Below are 19,384 nucleotides of genomic sequence, written 5' to 3' on the forward strand. Positions count from 1 at the left end.
AAATATGACTAATAACCAGACAATATCCCAGTTACTCAGAATCTCACTCATTTACTCAGAAATTAAATGAGAAAAATGTATATCCTCCTATGCAAAATATTTGCGTAGGAGTTCATGTAACTTGGATGCTTCACCAGGTACTGCCGGGACGTCTCTGGAACACAGCAAAAGACCCATCTGTCTTACGGTAGTTAAGCTGGTTGGTGTAGCCTGGACACAAAACACACAAGTTTTTCACTCATTTTACTGAATCTCATCCACTGGAAGCCAGTTTGGAGAATCTTATTAAATTGGGCTCTTTGCCAATAAATGTGTGTGTGTGTGTGTGTGTGTGTGTGTGTGTGTGTGTGTGTGTGTGTGTGTGTGTGTGTGTGCAAGTGTGAATGAGTGAGTGAGTGAGTGAGTGAGTGAGTGAGTGAGTGAGTGAGTGAATGAGTCAGTGAGTGAGTGAGTGAGTGAGTGAGTGAGTGAGTGAGTGAGTGAGTGAATGAGTGAGTGAGTGAGTGAGTGAGTGAGTGAGTGAGTGAGTGAGAGAGCCTACCTGTCGTGATGAAATTGAGGGCTTCATCTCGTCTGTCATCGCCTGCAGTAATCCACTGGTTGGTTTTGTCCAAATACCTGGTTGCAATGACAGGGAGGGTCATGAGGGCCATATTCTGCTCTCCACAGCCTTTTGGCTTTTGGATCATACTACCCATTGATTTATTACCAATGGTTTCCTCCAACAGTGTTCCCAACTGCTCTCTGCCTGTGTGGACACACATGAAAAACTTCAGGATCAACTGGTAGAAACAAAAAAGAAGCTGGCGTGGTGGTGATTTCAGTCATGAGGAACAACTGTTTGTCAGTTAACAATACAGAGGTAATTACAATATACAGTATACATCTCACCTGACACATAAATCTCTGTAGTTGGTTCTGTGCCTGGAACCACTTCTTGCATATTAATATCATTTCTGATAGTTACCATATGTCTTCCACCTATGGGGAAAAAATACAAATTTGGGTATCGTCAAAATTAAAAAATAGAAGTCTTCATGTGTTTACTTAGGTCCTTAAATAGAAAACTCACCAACACCTTTCCTAGCAGGGTCAAGGGTTACAATCTTTAAAGATTTGGTCAGTTTGCCTTTAGGCTGGAAAACAAACAATTACAATAAAATTCAAGCAAACCTTTTACAGCATTGTACTCTTGCAACTTTGATATCTGGGCTACAACAGGAGAACTACCATAATATGGTATACCAAGCTCCAGACCAATCACATGAGTCGGTTCCTCTTACCAACACCAGCAGCGTCTTCTGGACTTCATCACCGATTCTCTGGCCTTTAACAGATGCTCTGACTTTAATAGTGAGTGATCCTGCCTTCATGGGAATAATGACAAAGGGTACAGCTCGTGTACCATGGGCCCGAACGTTGACCTCTTGATAAAAAATCCCACGCCTAGAGGCTGCACTGCACACGTGCTCGTTCTCAAACAGATCCACACGCACCTTAAAAAAGAGAAAAAGGAGAAGAGGCGGAAAAAATTTTACTTCTCCATTTGAATGCAGAGAAAGAGATCTTCAAAAAGCTGATGAAATATGATAACATTTCCGTGGGTTGATACATAATCCTTTGGAATTTTAATTTCTGGTACTTTGATTGTAAAACAATAAAATAGAAATTGTGTGATATTGTTTTTTTTTTTTGTTTAATTCAATTAAATGGCATACAGTCATTATAAAGTCTGATATTGCAGAACTAGAATTACCACCTTGCAGTTATATGCCTCTGCCGAACAGTCAAGTTGCAGTTTATATCCATATATGTCTAGACTCATATTGTGAAGACTTTGAAGGAATTTATTAAAACGCATTAAGTGTATAAGAGGTTATATGGTGGGGTCCAAATGTCCCTAACCCAACTTTCCAAATGGGAAAGTTGATCAAGATAAGACCTCTTACTGCATATGTGGCATTAAGACATGAACGTTATTTATAAAGTAAATTAGACACAGCTTGTCCAACTGATTTGTTTGTTAATGTCAGGCATCATTTTATTCTGAAAATGCAGCAGCCTGAGCAACACAGACACACAGACAGATGAGCTGCAGGCTGAGATCTTGTCATAACTTCAGGAGCTGAATGAAAAATAATACAGATGATATCATTTAAAGATCAGTTTCAGCATCGCTGTTGTGTTGTGTCGAGTTGTGTTGCTAAAATCAACAAAATGAAAGGACAGAACTACTGAATCTCAGGTGAGATTTAAAAATGGCTCAGTCACAGGAGATACTTGGTTAAAACCAGAGGAGATCACCACTTACAGGGTTTCATACATTTATTTTCAGAACTATCTATCGAATTAAGATCTTTATAAATAAAATAAAAAAAGTCAAATATCTGTTTTAAATCAGAGGGGGAAAAAAATCATGCTACAAGTCCAATTTCAGGCAAATTAGATCAGCAAACATTCAATTCAAGTAAACTTTCTGAGTCAGGCTCTTTATATGTGTATGTGTGTGCAGCAATGGTGTTTGCCGTCAGGGCAAGCAAGGCAAGCAAAACTTATAAATAAACCTAAATTTGAACAATACTGAAGTGGAAGTGATACCCCTCCTTACATCTGATCTCAGAACAGTGTTCTGTCTTTTAAAGGATCTGATGCCTGTTTGCATTCATCATGTAATTTACTGCCCCCTCGTGGCAGCAGCAGAGAATTATCTCATTGCCTTGAAGGGTGACTTGTCATAGCCGGAGGGTGCTTGTCAAGCTGTCCTTGATTCAGCTTCTAATGTTCTGAGATCAGTTATGATACTGCAACATTATACGCGCTTTAAGAGGCTGCAGTAGCAAGTAAACAAGCAAATCACACTGATTTATCATGTCTGTGCAAGATCTGCAGTAAGTTTGAGAAGTTTGACACAAATATTGTTAAAGGAGTAGGGCAGCTCCTTTCAGGAACAGCTCAGTATGTTTGCTGAGTGGGAAGCGGGAGAGAGTGAGAGTCTGGACAATATGAGCCAGGAAAGGTTAACAACACTGAGGCGGGTAAATGCAGGATTCTGCTGTTTCACTAGAGTGTGTCATTGTCAGTTAATGGTAATGTTGGGAGATATTTTTCCTCTTTACTTCACATTTGATATGTTTGCTATTTTTACTATGTTATTATTGTGGACATCTGACAAAAATGTCCCCACCAAAGATAAAACCAAACCTATGCCCCTGAGTTTATGTTTAGGCTTCACACATACAGGTGAAGACTATAGAATAACCTTATTTGTATATGGTACAAGAAATGTGTGATATATACACGTAATTCCTTGGTAATCTACGTCCTGTTGGTCAGGGCTAGAGCAGGAGCTGGTGCGGCATTACTCGGATTCACCTGTTGACATTGTACTGCATAAATATGACATTGCAAATCTCCTAGTGAACTTCTTTCTTCAGCTCAAAAGAAGTTCCACCACAATGACTAAACTAACCAACCTCTAACTTGAAAGCATTCTGGCTTTCATCATTAGAAAAGAATAGCTCAGACTTACAGTGGAACCACCATCTATGTAGTTGTGGATGATTGCCTTAAATTCCAGCTGCTCCCCACGGACAACAGAGTACGGCAGATTGAGCTTAATAAAAAAGTCCTTCTGTGCAATTATTGATAATGGATCGGCCACACAGATACCTTGAAGATGAGAGGAGAAACAAATATGGGATGAAAGAGTGAAAGAAAGGAAAGGGTCATGATTTTAAGATACAAGGGGCTATGGGAATCCTCACTATGATTTTTTGAAAGGCTGATGCCGATGAACTGCCAGGTTGTGATAGTGTCTTTCAAAGGGAATATTGATGTCAGCTTTTCTGTGGTGTCACTGAAATACACAAGAAAAGCAGTGTCTGTTTCAGAGGTAAATATATATTTACATTTTAGAATGAAATTTTGAATCATGTTTAGTCAACCAACTCACAAATAATACATTATTTGAATGTAGAATTACTGTTTATATGAACAGCGGCAGCATTAGCAGCAAGTGTCAGCATAACTTTCAGCTGAGCGGTTTGGCAGCAGGCATAACAGAAGCAGGGTGAGCAGAGCACTGAAATAAACCTCCATGATTTAAAGGGTACATTCTACAGCTTCAGCTAGAAGAGTGCGCCATGTGAGTATAGGTAGGCAGACTCAAGTCGGCTGCCTACACTGACGCACAGGCATCGTTACATGTATTCTTTGTATGTTCAAGTAAAAGTTGCCTCACCAGTTAGGTTCAGAGCAAGGAGGCAGTTTGATAGTTGTCCAATGCCAACTTTCATGGAACTTGGAACGGGTAACAATTTCACTGGTGTCATAGTTACTGTATTCTTCCTCACCTACAGCGTCATTGAAAAAAAAAGTTAGTATTTCTCTCTGGGTGGCAGTTTCCTAACTACCAATTTGCCCACCGAATGTTGCCAGCGCTGCCTTTCCCTCCATCCCTTGCCCCTGTCTCTTACTGCGAGCCAGTGTGAGGATGTCGTCCATCTTCTCAGCTTCCTGAATTTCCATCTCCTTGCAGCAGCGCAGGAAGGCCTCAACACACGCTGCACCATCCATGATGTACTCGCTGCGCCTCTCACAGTTGTATGAGAGGGGGGTCTTCTTGAAGCCATCCAAACAACATTCACGTTGGTTTTTGTCTGCAAACTGACTCACTTAAAAAGAGGAAAAGGGTTATGGAGAGACAGAGATTACAGGGGAGAAAGTAATTTGTTTTGTAAATGCAAATACAAAAGCTTTTTGAAAGAGAAAATTCCATTTTGTGTGTGACACCCTGAATATATATTTATATTTGTTTTTGTATTATGCCCATGGTTGAGAAAAAAAGGCCTTCCTGACTGAAGTGAAAGGGGCAGTTGCATGCGGCATGAAACACATGAACACACATGAAAGTTAGTTATTTCAGTCTGGCCCGCTGCCTTGGCCTGTCCACAAACATGGTCAGGAGTATGTCAGCTGCATCAGTTGCTGTCATGCATGGCACATTTCCCTGCTATGCTTAATGTCTCCACTGGGTCTATGGCCAAGCTTGATGTGCACGGAAGCACAAAGCTTTCTGTGATTATTCTTACACACCTGCAGGATGGCACACCTTCTACTGCGCCTCTCCTCCCACTGGGCCATGGTGAGTCACCAAGATACCAAACTGGTACAGGCATGGAAATAACTTCTGTGTGCCAATAAAAATGCCATTTCATTGTGTACCCTGACAATGAAGAAGCCTGAATTTTACTTCTTCTGTAGCTCTTGGAGTCTACTTATGTTATTTGTGACTTGGACGCTGTAACACCGGCATAATCAAAATACTCCGTCTGCATAAGTGTTAAATAATTCAACAGGGGCCGAAGCTCAGCACCAGGATCATCTAACCGTTGTCTACCTGTGTGTTATGACACCAATGTTAGACACATATTGAATGCCTTCTTCTACCAATGATTAATTTAATATAGGAAATATTTGTATTAGTTTGTCTCAGATTTTTCTTCATAAAGAATCAGTAAATTCACGTTTATTTCAACGTTCACGTGGATGCCTTGCAGTATTTCACAGATCCTTGTTTATAAAACAAATTTTTTTTACATGACAATTCTACATTAACACCTTGTGATTCTTACATAGGCTGGTTGAAGAATCCAGTGTAGTGCTGGTTCGTTTTCGTCTTCTGGGAGAAGGACATTTCAATTCTGGAAATGGAAAACAGACTAGCTCTTAAACAGAACCCAACAAGTGTTAAGCTGTATATGAGGACATGGATGGAGAATCATAGCCATGGTTTAGACTGTTATACTGACCTAAAGTAATAATTAGCTGGAGCATAATATTAGCTGAGTTCAAAGCATTATATGTAAAACAGAATTGACACACCACAATCCTTAATGGGGAGTTTAAAAGATTTTGTGTAATTGTGAATGCTCAATTTAAAAGTGAAGTTGGTTTTAAGTTTAAGTTATTTATTGTTATAATTGTTTATTATCATATATTTTATATATAATATTATAATATTTTTGCTCTGATTGTGAATTACAAAAGGAAAATAAACTTAAACTCAACTCTGCAGATTGACTAATTTGGGTTTTCTCTCTCTACAACACGCCAAGGCGGCATTAAGCAGTAAACAAAATTCCTGTTTAGAATCAGACATGTAGAATGAGGGAAGGGAACTACACTTTGAGGAAGCATCACCTTTCCTGTTGGGAGTCCCACTCCCCACATTGGAATGAAAGACCAGCCCGGCATCGTTAAACACATCAGTGCCATTTTTCCCTCCACCTGGTGTGCAGCCAGTATCGTGCTTCTCCACTAGGTCCCATACCTGAGCAGGGTTGAAGTCATGCACAGGAATACAAACAAACTATCACAATCCACCCCTTCAGTGACTCTTTAAAGTCTTATTTCCTGTTTTACTTTGAAAGTTTTTCCTTGTGTGCCTGTTGGTATTTTTCTTCCTGTCATTTCCCAGCTTGTAACCCAAGTAGGTCCAGGGACTGTTCAGGCACTGCTTGACCTCCACCATGGTTGCAGTCAAGCAGTGGCTGCAGATGTTTCTCCCTCTTTCTGAACAGTGTCAGAAGAATCAAGCCTAGTGGTGGACATGCGTATAGTGCAACTCAACAGTTGCAATTTACATAGGTTTTTAAATGGACCCCCTTTAAAGTATTTTTAAAGATAGGATAAAGAAATTGCCTTCTTCTGGGTGAGGCGGTGCTTGTTGTTCAAGACGAAGACACCTTTGTCAACTGCCACCAGTCCCACCGTGGCTCCTGAATCCCCAGTGACCTTCAGCTGAATCCTCCCGCCAGGCTCATAGTTTAGACGAGAAGAGTCCTTTGTTTCCAGCTTCAACTAAAGGAGGGGAAAGGACCATGAATGAGACATGCTGACTTGTATTTGTTAAAACAACTGAATAAAAACCACATACGCATACATATACTTGCATTTGTGCCCAGAAAAATACAATTAACTTGATCAGTCTGTGTGTGGGTTCATTGCATTCTGCTACATCAGTGTTGTGTGTCTCACCGAGCCCATGCAGGAGTCCTCGACATCCACCCAAACAGAGTCTGATACCAGTTCATTGTCATTTGTATGGTAGTAGACTATGATGCGGAACGATGGCAGCATGTCTTTGGTGATGTGAACTATTTTGGATATCACCACTTCAGATTTTGTCCTGTAACGTTCATATTTCACCAGTTGCCCTCTGCTCATGATCTTGGGAAACACAGATTTACACATCAGCATTTATTAAACATGTGTGTATATACTGCATAAGTTGTGGGACGCAAAACAAACACCAACGCATGCCCACAAATGCACACATACAGTATACATGTTCAAAAAAAAATCGCTTACCAGGTATGTGATGTCATTTTGTGCATTTTCCCGCTTGTTGTAATTGAAGTTGACTTTCAGGTTCTCTCCTAATTTTACCACAGCTTTACCCACCCCTGCAATAATGGTATTGCACATGCTAAACATCCAAGAGGTCTTATGCAAGGTAGTTAGACAGTGCTGCCACCTGCACCACTGTCATCACCATCATCATATTACCATGTGATGTTATTTAAGGAGGTTCCTTACCTATGTGGATGTAACTATTGCTGTTGGTGTTGTATGGGTAAGCTGTCATGGTGGCCGTTGCTTGGGTCACACCAGGAACGTCAGTCGATGCCTACAAGTAAACATGCAGGTTATAATGTGCACACTTTTATATCAAGTGATGCAGGCTAAATGCAAACCTTTTTTCCTATGAACATATAATTGTGGTGGCTGACAGAGTTCTACGTACTGCAACTTCACAAAAACACATGTAAAAAGAGAAAAGATCGCCTCCACTTTGACAACATATACACAACATTTAGAAAAAAAACGCTTATGATCAAATCCTGATCTTATAACTGCATCATTGTCTGATAAAATCACCAAACACATAGTTTAAAGACTGGCTGCTGTGGTTTCAGCTATATTTATGTGTAAAATGATCACTCAGAGAGAAAGTTAGAAGTTAGAACAGAATATTTTTCTTATTTTGTCACTTACACACTCAGCTCAGCCTCTGTCTGGGATCTACAACAGTTTCCAACTACTGTGTAGCGAACATACCTGGTCTAGCATCAGTCACAAGCCACAAGTTCATAGTAAGGACATGCAGAGCTATTAAATTGACTCTTTCTTAATCTTCCCACCATCAAACTATAAAACTGATGGAAAACATAGACAAATGATCCTTCTCTCACAAACAGACGAGCTGTTAGCAGAAGCTGGTGCTTTCATTTATCTCAACTACAGTAGGTTAACAGGTCTTTACTTCTAATCCATCTGATTGATATGAATTGATTGTCATTGTGAAGTCATAGCTCTAGTTCAGTACAAAGTTACTTCATTATGTGTTCAATACAAACTCCACACTTTCTGTAATTGTTTCAAATTAAAAGCCCTCTAGCGTTTCTTAATAGGACTTTTATTGCTGTGCTTTGGTAAGCATATTGTCTCATATTCAGTTGCAGGCGTTTCTGTTGCTTACATGCTATTCAGATCTGCTAGTTTCTTTAGCAGTTACCGATGACTACTCTCTCTCCCTCCCACTCTCCTGCTCACTCTGCCCATTGTGTCTGATGTTTAGTTATTCTTCTGTCTCCTTTAGTAATAATGGTACATGTAATTAAAGAGTTTATTTGCTGGGATGGAGGTAAGCAGGGTGGAAGCCGGGAAACCAGGGCAGCTGGGTGACTGCTTGTAACAAGGGGGTACAGCACTAAGCTCCCAGCTGGCATCCGCTCTTATTCCAGCCATGCACCAGGTTCATACCCAGTCTTGTTTGACAAAAAGTATCTAAATCTAGCTAAAATGCACTAAGTTGGCAACACTGCAGGCGGTAAACACCCATTTAATAGAAACTGCTTCCACCAAATCATTTTGAAAGAGCAAGGGCCAATGAGGTAACTCCAAGTCAGTCACATTGCATTTGGCTGATCAGTGGTGGAAATATGATCACTCAGTCATTCAGTGAGTGAGGGACATTCAAGATCATAGGGCTGGCTCCACTTTTGCAGTCCAGCCAACAAGACTAGGTCAAAACCTAGAAAATACCTTGACTGCATATGGTCAGTGTAATTGAAAACGTAGTTGAAAACTGTTGTGGAACCGCTGTAAACAACTGACATCCCTGCGTATTTCAATGCAGCTGAATTTCCAATAGAGCTGTTACCATTTACATGTCTTTCTGTTTCTGTTGTCAGGCAATGGAACAAGTTTGAAATAGTGACCCGTCCAACTCTGGTTCAAGTGGGTAGACTGACTTACTGTCCACACCAGAGATTTGTCACTAGGTTCTTTTTTTGAAATAGTCTCTAAATCTAGCGAGAAATGCACTCAGATGTTTGTGCCTATTAATTTTGAAAGAGCAATGGCCAATGACCAATGGTGTAATGCATTCACAATTTCAGACACTTACAGTAATTATAAGTTCTTTAAGCGTTGGGTTCGTATTGATAGAAAGCCTTGCCATGCCGTTGTCTTCGGTGCTGCCTATCACATTGCCTGGATTCATCACCAATGCAATTCCTTTTGCTGGAGTGTCATCAGGATTCAGAGCTTCAATCTGGCATCAAAGACAGAAACAATGAAACAGTCAGAGAACATATCCATCTAACAAGAACACCAAATGATTATGGATATAGGATAAACTTGGTCTGTAAATTGCAGTAGCTGTGCAGCCAACATGTTAAAACTGAGATAATAATTACTCTGTATAGTTACATTTGAAATCTATTTTTCTTCTTTCTTTTCTTTTTTTTTAGCCTCATCTATTAGAGAAGTTCTGATTTTCTCATGAGGAACCATCGAACATAAAAACACTGCTGCAATAACTGTTATAAGTTATAATCACTTTTTAAATGCATTTACAGTGCCCATTTGAAATAGTTACTTTATTTGTTGTACAAGTTGAAATCAAAACCCATTTAAAAAAAAAAAAGACATGTTCCAGATTTGTTCAAACGAACGACAAAAAAGGCGACAGCTCTGAAAAATATTAAGAAATGCAAAACTAGAATATCAGGGTAAGAAAAGTGAATTATTTGCAGTACCATGTACTACTGGGTGGAATCTTCAGGAAACAGCTGCTTTCATTCTGAAGTAATCATAATCACTAGTCAGGTGGGGCAGGTAGCCTGGTGCTTGATTTGGAAGTTGATTGGTTGCATCTGAACAAGTTTATAATGGCATACTCTAAGGGGCTAATCACTAAACCAAACCAGGAATTTCACTAATTAATTTTGTCCAGAATTTTTAAGATGTTATTGTCACTTTGACCATGAGCGTTATAATGTGTACATAGAACTCAAAAAGTTTGACTTTTTTAAATTTTGATTTCCAGGGTGTAATATGGCAAAAGGTAAAGATTTTAACAAGGTATGACAACTTTCTATAGGCACTGTATTTTTAAGATGAATATCATTTGGAAAATATATATATATATATAAATATTTGTATATTTGGTATATTTGTTATATATTCTTAGGTAGTACTTATAAAATTATTTGTTTTTATGACGAGAAGATTCCATAACCACTAAATCTTGTGGCTGTACCAGCATCTATTCATATAAGAACATTTGCCAGCCAAAAATAAAAGGCTGCAGGCCCGATCTAAAACCTAGGGCTTATCCCTGAAGCACACCACTCTCCTCTCTTCTTCCTTTTTCTTGCTCCGCCTTGTGTCTGCCCTATGGCAAGTTCATATTAATAAAAGCCAGGCCCCTAGAGAATGGCAACCAATTAAGAATTACAAATGACACCCTGCAACCATTACAATATATCAATTTCATTTTACAGTCATGTAATTGTGTACATTACCACAACATCGAGGTTCATTCCTGGTTTGAAATATTTGGGTGTTTTCTTGAAGTGGATGGTGTAAGGTGACTTGACAATCTTAATATTTCTCCACTCTGCCTGCACCATTTCACCACCTTTGGAAAGATATAAACACACAAGAGCACACAGACCCATATTAATAATACATTCACTTAGGCTGCTAAATCACCCCAAACACCCCGAACACGTGACCACACACCAATAAACACAAAGGCTCTCCTTCTTACCGTTTTCCGTCAGCACATTGACAGCTACATATATGGACTTCCCCACCAGGTTGTCGATGTTGTTATTGTTGTTGTTGGCCTGTATGATGTGCTCTTTCCTCAGTGTGACCTCTCCCTCACCTTCCTCGATCTAATGTGACATAATATACAAAATGATCTTGAACTACAGTAAGTTGCTAGTTGGTAGGTGCTTTACCAAATCTGTAGTTGCTGTAGTTACTGAGCTGCAGCAAACAAGGGACTATGTGCTCACCGACACTCTCTGAATGGAGCTTTGAAAGGCAGCCTTTTGACCCTCATGCATGAGCCCAAATACTGCAGAGGCTGACCCTTCCACATCTTTACCAAACAGATACCTAAAACCACAAAAGAAGAACATGTTAAGGCGCACAATGAAATAAAACAGAACGATCAAAAGGCAAACGCAACATTTATATACAAACATCTATATGTAGTATTCAGCACTCCTGCCAAAGCCCCTCAGCAACAGTTCTGACAGTTAAGAGTAGTAATATATGTCCAAACATGCATAAGAGTGATAGCAAAGGATATGGGGTATGTTATTCTGGAGAGGTCATGTATTGATTCATATCCACTGAGGGTTTTAGTTTCTGAATGGCTTGTTTTGTGTTAATTTTTCTAACCTCTCGTTCTAGTCTATCCGAGCATGGCTATAGGTGATTGCTTTGTAGCCGCAAACCTCCGGATAGTAGCTGTCATTGATTATCCACCGGATTTGTATCAATCAGGCAGTTTATACACTTAACTTTATAGTAGATTTGGCAATAAAGTGTACATAACTATATGAAAGCAAGACAGGACAGGATGCCAACAGGAAAGCGTGGTCGCAGCAGAGCATGCACAGTATAGAAAGAACACCCTTTACTTTCTGCTCCAATCATTACATATACAATACATATACAATACATTACATCACTAATCAAACTTTTCTCAAACGCTCCCTAAAGTTACGAAAAAAAACTTCACATACGTAGCTTTAATTTTGATGGTGAGCTTTGGACTGTTCACATGGAAGAAGGAGCTCATAGGCGTCAGTTTCACCTCAAAACTGGGCAGCACTGAAAAAATTAAATGCATTTTATTGTGTAATGCTTTATACGTTTTACAGTAAAGAACAGTTCAGGTGAAAAGGGACTCACCGTATTCTTTGACCTCAAACTCTGCAGAGTAGCTGTACTGTGGGTTGAGGGGGAACTTGGCCACCACTTTCCAAAGTCCCAGACTAAACACCACACACACACACACACACACACACACACACACACACACACACACACGTCAACAATGAATGTTTGAATGAAAATTGCTATACAATTAAAGTCTGATAGATTGATTTGTTGGTGAAGGGAATAATTGAAACTGAGATACAGTTATCTGTGATTTCAAATGAATGACGGCCAGGGGTGTAAATCCCCTGCTTCCAGCGCCCTTGCTCAGACCACATCTATCTTCAAACTCTGCCTTAATTTTGATCCCAAATACACACCTGTAAAGTGACTGTATCGTACAAGGTTGAGATACTATCGCAGCAACAAAATGTGTCTACATAGAGACATATTATCACCTGCCAAAGAACCGCCTCTGTGGTAGTTTCCACTACAGTAGGTGTTAAGGCTAGACATGACAATCTCCCAGGAGGTGAAAACAATACCAGTCATGCTGTTGCGGCTGGTTAATATACTACATGCTTGTCATAGAAATTAATTTCCCTGTTAACCATGTTAATAAAAATAGTGTACAGAAATGTAAATCAAACTAAATTAAATTAAACACTCACCTGACAATTTCACTGAGGGGGTAAATTCCAGAGTACATCCCTGAATCCAGAATGACTGGACCAGGAAGACTTAAAGAGATGCCTTCAGGAGTCTAAATATAAACAACATCGACCAACCATTAACAGTGAGCCTTAGGTGGACGAAGCAATTCTAATCCAGTGCACTTTTGTCAAATTTAGTGAATATCTCCTTAGGGTCTGCTAGCTGTCCAATCTGTGTGTGCTGAAAGAAAATCTGGTGTTCCTACATAGCCCTGCTCTGTAAATGGGGAACAAACAAAGTGGCTTGGACTGTGCCACACAAGGGATAAGGGAAAGAAGAAGAGAAGAGGGAAGATGGGGCAGAGGGAGTAAATTTAAGAATTACCAGTGCATGGAAGACATGCACTCGCCAACTAACCAGTTGTGGTCAGCGGTCACAAACCAGCCAGAATAAGTCAATGATAGTATTGACTCACTCTGGCTAATGTTTGATCGCTGGGGGGGTGAAGGCAGGGGTATATTTATTTTGCTGTTGAGTTCAAATATCAACAATCTTTGCCCAGCACTAATAACTCTACCTTTAACAAAATGAATGTAGTAAAACCATCTTACAACAAAGACCTTACAACAAATCTTTTGTCTACCATCCATGAGTCTGATCAGCTCCTTGATTGACACTTGGCCATTTTAAAAATTTGAGTTAAGTGTAAGTTATACACAATACAATATAATACAATACCATCATCTCAATGGCTACGGAAGCATAAGTACTGGTTGGGGTATCCCTCTCCACAGGCTCCATGTTGGGTGTTACTGCAAATATCCTGAAATGAACTGACAGAAAGAGAAAGAGGTTCATGTTACTGTAGTTTAAAGTACAGTCATTCATTTACAAACATGAAAAATGCATTAGTCAAACTAATATAAATAAAATCACACTGTGATATATTTTCTATAGAGACACTCTGACAGAGTCAGTGTCTTTCAGCAATGATGTAGTACTGGACTCACCTATACTGTTTGGGGTGTAGAGGGTCTTGTCAGTCTGGATGAAGATGTAGCCGGACTGGAAGGACACTAAGACGACTTTCTCCAATATTACACCAGGGAAATGAGCTTGCAGGTAGACATGCTGCGTCATGCTGGGAATTTTATAGAAGGTGTCAGAAGGGATCTGAAACAAGTATGAACAGACAAGGTGAGGAGAGTGTGGAATATGTGCGAGGAGCAGAACAGGAGTATGATTACCATTTATAGACATTATAGATATCAATTTTTTTGTGTTGTGTGTGTGTGTCTTCTCTTGTGTGTAGTCTTTATTACTTTAGATTAGTTGATGAATGCAGGGTATATGTAAATGCTGTTACTCAGACAAAACATACAAAAAATTAATAAGACTAATATGTTGTGACAATGATTTCATGTAACAATGTCATATCCGTTAATATTTCTACATTACTGTAATTTGTCCAAACTGCTGGAAATTATTGTCCTTCGTAAGGGTCACAGATGTGTCCGTCAGTATCGTGGATTTGGTTGGACTGCTCAACACTTTGATGATGACCCTCATGTCAGGTTGAGCATCACTGCAGCCCTGACACTCTATAAAGATATTTTCTTCTGCTCCTACACGCAACACGTTGGGGCAAGACATTATGTTCCTGCAGAACAGTGGGAAAGATGGAAAACGTGGTCACTATACAGACACTTAAGAATACATTCATTCGACTTACAAATGCGGTATGATCTAAGCCACAGTAGATCAAGGAGAAGCCTTTGAATAAGCTTCACAATTTACACGACTGCCACAAGACTGCAGGTGCAAATGTGAGGGGGTCAGTTATTTCAAGACTGTTTATGTTTATTATTGTTGGTATTTTATATTGTGAATTTTAGAGACCCCCCTGATTTATTTTTGCGTGTAATTCTGTTCATTTAATGGTTTAATTTGCAATGCATTTAGTTCATTTATGAGTTGAGCGCTATTTGAGTTCCGCCACCAGGTGATGCTGTTGAGAGACAACAAGAGACAATTTGTTTAATGCGCTAAGAGAAGAAGAAAACGCAGTTCAGAGTTGTTGTCCTAGTAACCAGCATGAGAGCTTACATGCTAGTTGCTTTAGCAGCTAAGGACACAGAGGCGGACTGTAAAGTTATTGTTTCCTACTTTATATTGTGTAAAATAAATAAAAGACACTGTGAGAGACAGTCCGGCTTGTGAATTCATCCTGAGCTGCAACACAAAGCGTATAAATGTTTTGCAAATGAGATCGATAGTAAATGCACAGACAAATTTAGGCAAAAAACTGCCTACACATCCCATTACGAGAGTAAGTATCATTGAAAATTATTATTTGATTTGCACATTGGGTCTGGACTTTATACACAGTTAGTCGTCTATTGATTACTTTGATTAAGATCCAGCACTGAATCAATAAAACATTTCAACATTATCCTGTACTCTGTTTGTTGTCTCTTGTGTAATGAATCCCTGTGCAAACTCACAGTACTTTGAATTTGTGTCACAGACAGAAAACTGGACTGCAGCTCCTCATTATGTGAGACATGATGTTATGAAACTGAACTGATTTAATGTTCTTGATTTTTGGGCCTGTATCAAGTATTTATTTGCAGGTAATTCCTGGCCTTACTGTTGCTCCCATTACAGTTTGTCTCAACTACTTTTTTTTTTTTTTTTTTGAAACACTAAACAAAATCAAAACATTAGATGGAATCAAATTCGATTTTTTTTGTTGTGTAAATGCCTAAATTATTTCTGTATTTTCTTTGTCACTGACACTTCAAGCTCACCACTAATCAGTACTCAATTCAGCAAGTGCTAGCTCAAATGTGTTTGATAAATGACATTTCATGAGCTGCACTTTTGGTAACGTGATGGCGTCAATTCATCCTGATCAATCCCTTTGACATTATGACAATCTCAGATTAGTGAAAACAATATTAAACATCTATGTTTAAAAGGTCTTGGTTGTTATGAATTTAATATTTTTTATGCGAGGACATACACAAAGAGCTTTCTGAGAAACACAGAGGCACAGTAACCACTTTTGGTCCCAAAGACAAACTCAATGGATCTGGACATTTGAATAATATGTATATAAGCAATAAGAAATATATATTTATCATTTGTTACTGTATACTGAAAATATTCAGTATTTTAAAAAACGTTTTAAGAGTTATTGTCATGTCAGTCGTATGCCACAGCAACTGAAAAAGCAGACGTTTCACCAGTAAAGATATGAGCATTGAGAAGCAAGGCTGAAAACATTTCAGTTCTTTGAAATTTTAAAACAATATTCAAGATGTGGAGGTATAAAAGTAAGGCAGATCTACTTACAATGGAGTTGCATCAGTTAGACAACACCAAAAGAAGAGACCCAGAAGGGCCAGCTGCCACAGCTGAGTCTCACCTATCCTCCTACCTGATCCCATATCTGCTGTGACTACAAACTCCCACTCAGCAACACTCGCCTTTTATCCACTCACCTCAGCAGATATCCTTCTGCACCTCCTTGTGGTTAATATACATAATACACAAAACACATAAATGGACAGGCCATTTTGGCTAACTATATAGGGGTTACATACATGGCAACTTATGGCTGGCTTATGTCCACCATTGCTGATATGTTTGATGATGCTATTGCTGAACACATTCATATTCTTCTCAATTTTATTTTTGCTCTATTTTTATAATACTTGAAATATTGTTCAGAAGTTGGGTGTAGTATCGGACTTTTCCACATTATTATTTTGATAAGTTGCTTTACTATTCTTCAAAATGTTCTGTGTGAAATGTTTTTTTTTTCAGATAATTGTTTATCTATCTGATTTAACACCTTGCTCAAAAGTTAGTTTTTTTATTGTGCCAGTAAAAAGTTTTCTAATGTTAAGCTCATTAATTGTATTCATGTCAAGCCATTTGCACATGTCATACAAAGGGTAAATTCAAAGTAGTTGGTAGAGGGTTGGCATCTTGTGTAATGTTTATAATGCAGATATTGACATTAGGGGTCTATTCCAGTAAACAGGTTTAACAAACTCTGAGTTGATGAACCCTGAGATGGGAATTGAGTTTTCAGTTCCAGAACAGCTGAGTATGTTTGCTCTGAGTTGTATATGTGTCTGAGGAATATAAAAAGCCACCTCCGACACAGGCAGAGCAGTTTGCCCTGAGCCAGAACACTGAGCGACCAGTGGCTGAAGGCATCTGAGCCAGTCACACACCAGGGCTCAAGATGTGTGTCTGTACGAGAGGCCACTTGAAAGATAAATCCTACTCGGTTTCACACATAACATCATAATGTCACATGTTCAACACTATACTTTTACACAAGCACTACTAATACTCTCTTACATGCACAATCATACTCTCTCACACACATTATTATATGGGCCATAAACCATACTCATTCAGACACACAACAGTACTTAAAAACACTTTCATACTCTCACACATACACCATAGTATTCTCTATAGTAGTGTATTAAAGACAGATTAGTGGTGTGAATGAGAGAGAAGATTGTTGGCAGGATAGAAATTATAGTGTATGCGAGAGCATACACTATAATGTGTGTGAGAAAGAATGATACTGTAAGACAATGGTGTGTGAATTAGTATAATAAATTGTGCGTAAGACAGTATGATTATGTATGTAAGACTAAATGAGTTTATCTGAGACGGAATGGGAATGTATTTGAGAAGAAAACAGGTGTTTTTGACAGAAGATGCTAATCTAAGTAAGGGAAAATGATTCACTGTGTGTGAAAGGTTATAATTGAACAGCAGATTAGTTTGTTCAAACAGGAAGATTAACGTTTAAGTCCTCATTCGTTCATTGGCTTACAGCCCTAAAAATAAAGTCAGCAACTTGAAGTTGGACCACTGACCTATATAGCAAGAGGCCTTGACTGACATTGTTACTGGGATCCTTCAAACCACCCCAAAATGCAGGAGCAAGGTATGTGCAAGGAGGCCTATATTACACACACTGGTAATACAGGAATGTATGTCCTTACAGTTCATTCAGCAGAGATAAGAAGAACAAGAAAGTATGAGAATTATTCAATTCATGTTTAAGAAAGCTGGCAACATGCAGGGGAGAAATGTAGCATTGATGCAGGGGAAATTGCAACATTTTTTTAATGAGAAATGACACAGGAGGGATAGCCATTAATGCGTTCAAAGCTGGCAATAAAGCGGGGGGGAAATAATAGCTATGATGCAGGAAAATGAATTCTTGATGCAGAGGAAATGCTAATAAATATGCAATGGAATAATGACTTAAGATGCAGGGAACATTGGCAATGATGATGCAAGGAAAAAATAGCCAAATGATACAGGGGATTAGAATCCATGATCATAGAAGAGGATGAGGACAGAAACATCACCACCACGATATGCATGACTTACGTGATGATCAGGGTCTAAGAGATCTTTGAGCAGCTATTACTGAGGTGGACTCGGTCGTATGTAGGTGGAGTAGGCAGAAGAAGACCAGCAGCCCAGCTGCTGAAGAGAGGCTGAAGAAATTCCTTGCATTGCAGCAGAGATGGCTGCCCCTATTCTAAATGAATGACCTGAGTAATGCTGAGGTGATGAATTACATTTAAGGAGAACCTTTTTAAAATGATGAGTAAACGAGCTTTGAAATGGGATTATTGCCTGGGGTTATAAAAAGAGGTGATGGTGAATTAGTGGAGGGTCTGAGGTTGATTGAGGTTGTCTAATGTCGTCTAATGTCGGGAACAGAAGGGAAGCATTTGGAAATATCTTTCAGTAGCAATTTTACTCCTGGATTGGCAAAAAGCATCGAATGTATTGTGGATTGAAATGGCGAACATCAGTGCAATAGCAGATGAAGGCACATAGGGTGTCAATAAGTGCATGTGCCAGAGGAATGTTAATTGAATGACAAAATGGATGTGTAAAAGTTCACAGTATAGACAATATCTGTTATGTGCAGGGATAATACTCCAAGGTGTGTTACTGTAATGTGGTTGTTGATGGTTGATGAGGCCAGACACAGAAGAAAATGCAGGTGCTGGTCCATCACTGGGAAAGACTGGACAGAAATTCTGGTCCTGATACGGACATGTGATAGGACAATTAGTTTAGCATCACGCCGCGTCTCTTTACTCGCCTGGAGCTTTCTCCTGTGGAGGAAAACACACCAGCGTTCACCCGTGTTTCGCTTCTTTGCCGTTGAACGTGGTTTCTTGTCAGAGCCGTCGTTTCGGGAAGGAGATAAAGATCGCTCTCTAGGAGCTTCAGCCATCTCTGCGTTTCTGTGATGCTCGTCGTCAGCTTTTTTTTTTGTTTTTTTTGTCTAGTTTGGCGCTGTAGCGCAACTTCAAGGTCAGGAGGAAGTTCTTCTTCTCCGTGGGACTGAGGGCAGACTAGACGCTACACTGACTCACACAGCATCTAGTGGCATAAAGTGGTATTACAACACGGTCCG

The 19,384-nt window shown here is 39.3% G+C and overlaps 1 protein-coding gene across 1 annotated transcript in view; it reads right to left on the reverse strand.

Moving 5' to 3' along the window:
- The window catches only part of LOC111665557 (complement C3-like), a 30,311-nt gene extending 13,894 nt beyond the window's left edge, over positions 1–16,417 (reverse strand). Inside the window, exons 1-26 of the mRNA XM_023420603.2 lie at positions 16,261–16,417; positions 14,362–14,563; positions 13,914–14,076; positions 13,642–13,736; positions 12,921–13,012; positions 12,283–12,365; positions 12,114–12,201; positions 11,376–11,478; positions 11,123–11,252; positions 10,875–10,990; positions 9,473–9,619; positions 7,600–7,690; positions 7,372–7,466; positions 7,039–7,230; positions 6,703–6,861; positions 6,202–6,331; positions 5,634–5,702; positions 4,476–4,673; positions 4,241–4,352; positions 3,765–3,856; positions 3,530–3,669; positions 1,284–1,496; positions 1,073–1,136; positions 892–981; positions 542–748; positions 135–210 (exon numbers count right to left, since the gene is read on the reverse strand). Of these exons, the coding sequence (XP_023276371.1) occupies positions 135–210; positions 542–748; positions 892–981; positions 1,073–1,136; positions 1,284–1,496; positions 3,530–3,669; positions 3,765–3,856; positions 4,241–4,352; positions 4,476–4,673; positions 5,634–5,702; positions 6,202–6,331; positions 6,703–6,861; positions 7,039–7,230; positions 7,372–7,466; positions 7,600–7,690; positions 9,473–9,619; positions 10,875–10,990; positions 11,123–11,252; positions 11,376–11,478; positions 12,114–12,201; positions 12,283–12,365; positions 12,921–13,012; positions 13,642–13,736; positions 13,914–14,076; positions 14,362–14,563; positions 16,261–16,355 (3,242 nt within the window). The 5' untranslated portion in view covers positions 16,356–16,417. The remainder of the gene's footprint in view (positions 1–134; positions 211–541; positions 749–891; positions 982–1,072; positions 1,137–1,283; positions 1,497–3,529; positions 3,670–3,764; positions 3,857–4,240; positions 4,353–4,475; positions 4,674–5,633; positions 5,703–6,201; positions 6,332–6,702; positions 6,862–7,038; positions 7,231–7,371; positions 7,467–7,599; positions 7,691–9,472; positions 9,620–10,874; positions 10,991–11,122; positions 11,253–11,375; positions 11,479–12,113; positions 12,202–12,282; positions 12,366–12,920; positions 13,013–13,641; positions 13,737–13,913; positions 14,077–14,361; positions 14,564–16,260) is intronic.
- Positions 16,418–19,384: the final 2,967 nt, after the last annotated feature.

The sequence above is a fragment of the Seriola lalandi genome, unplaced genomic scaffold (genome assembly GCF_002814215.2).
Source record: "Seriola lalandi dorsalis isolate HSWRI2012SDOR001 ecotype SW California unplaced genomic scaffold, Sedor1 jcf7180002054654, whole genome shotgun sequence".
NCBI classification, from domain to species: domain Eukaryota; kingdom Metazoa; phylum Chordata; class Actinopteri; order Carangiformes; family Carangidae; genus Seriola; species Seriola lalandi.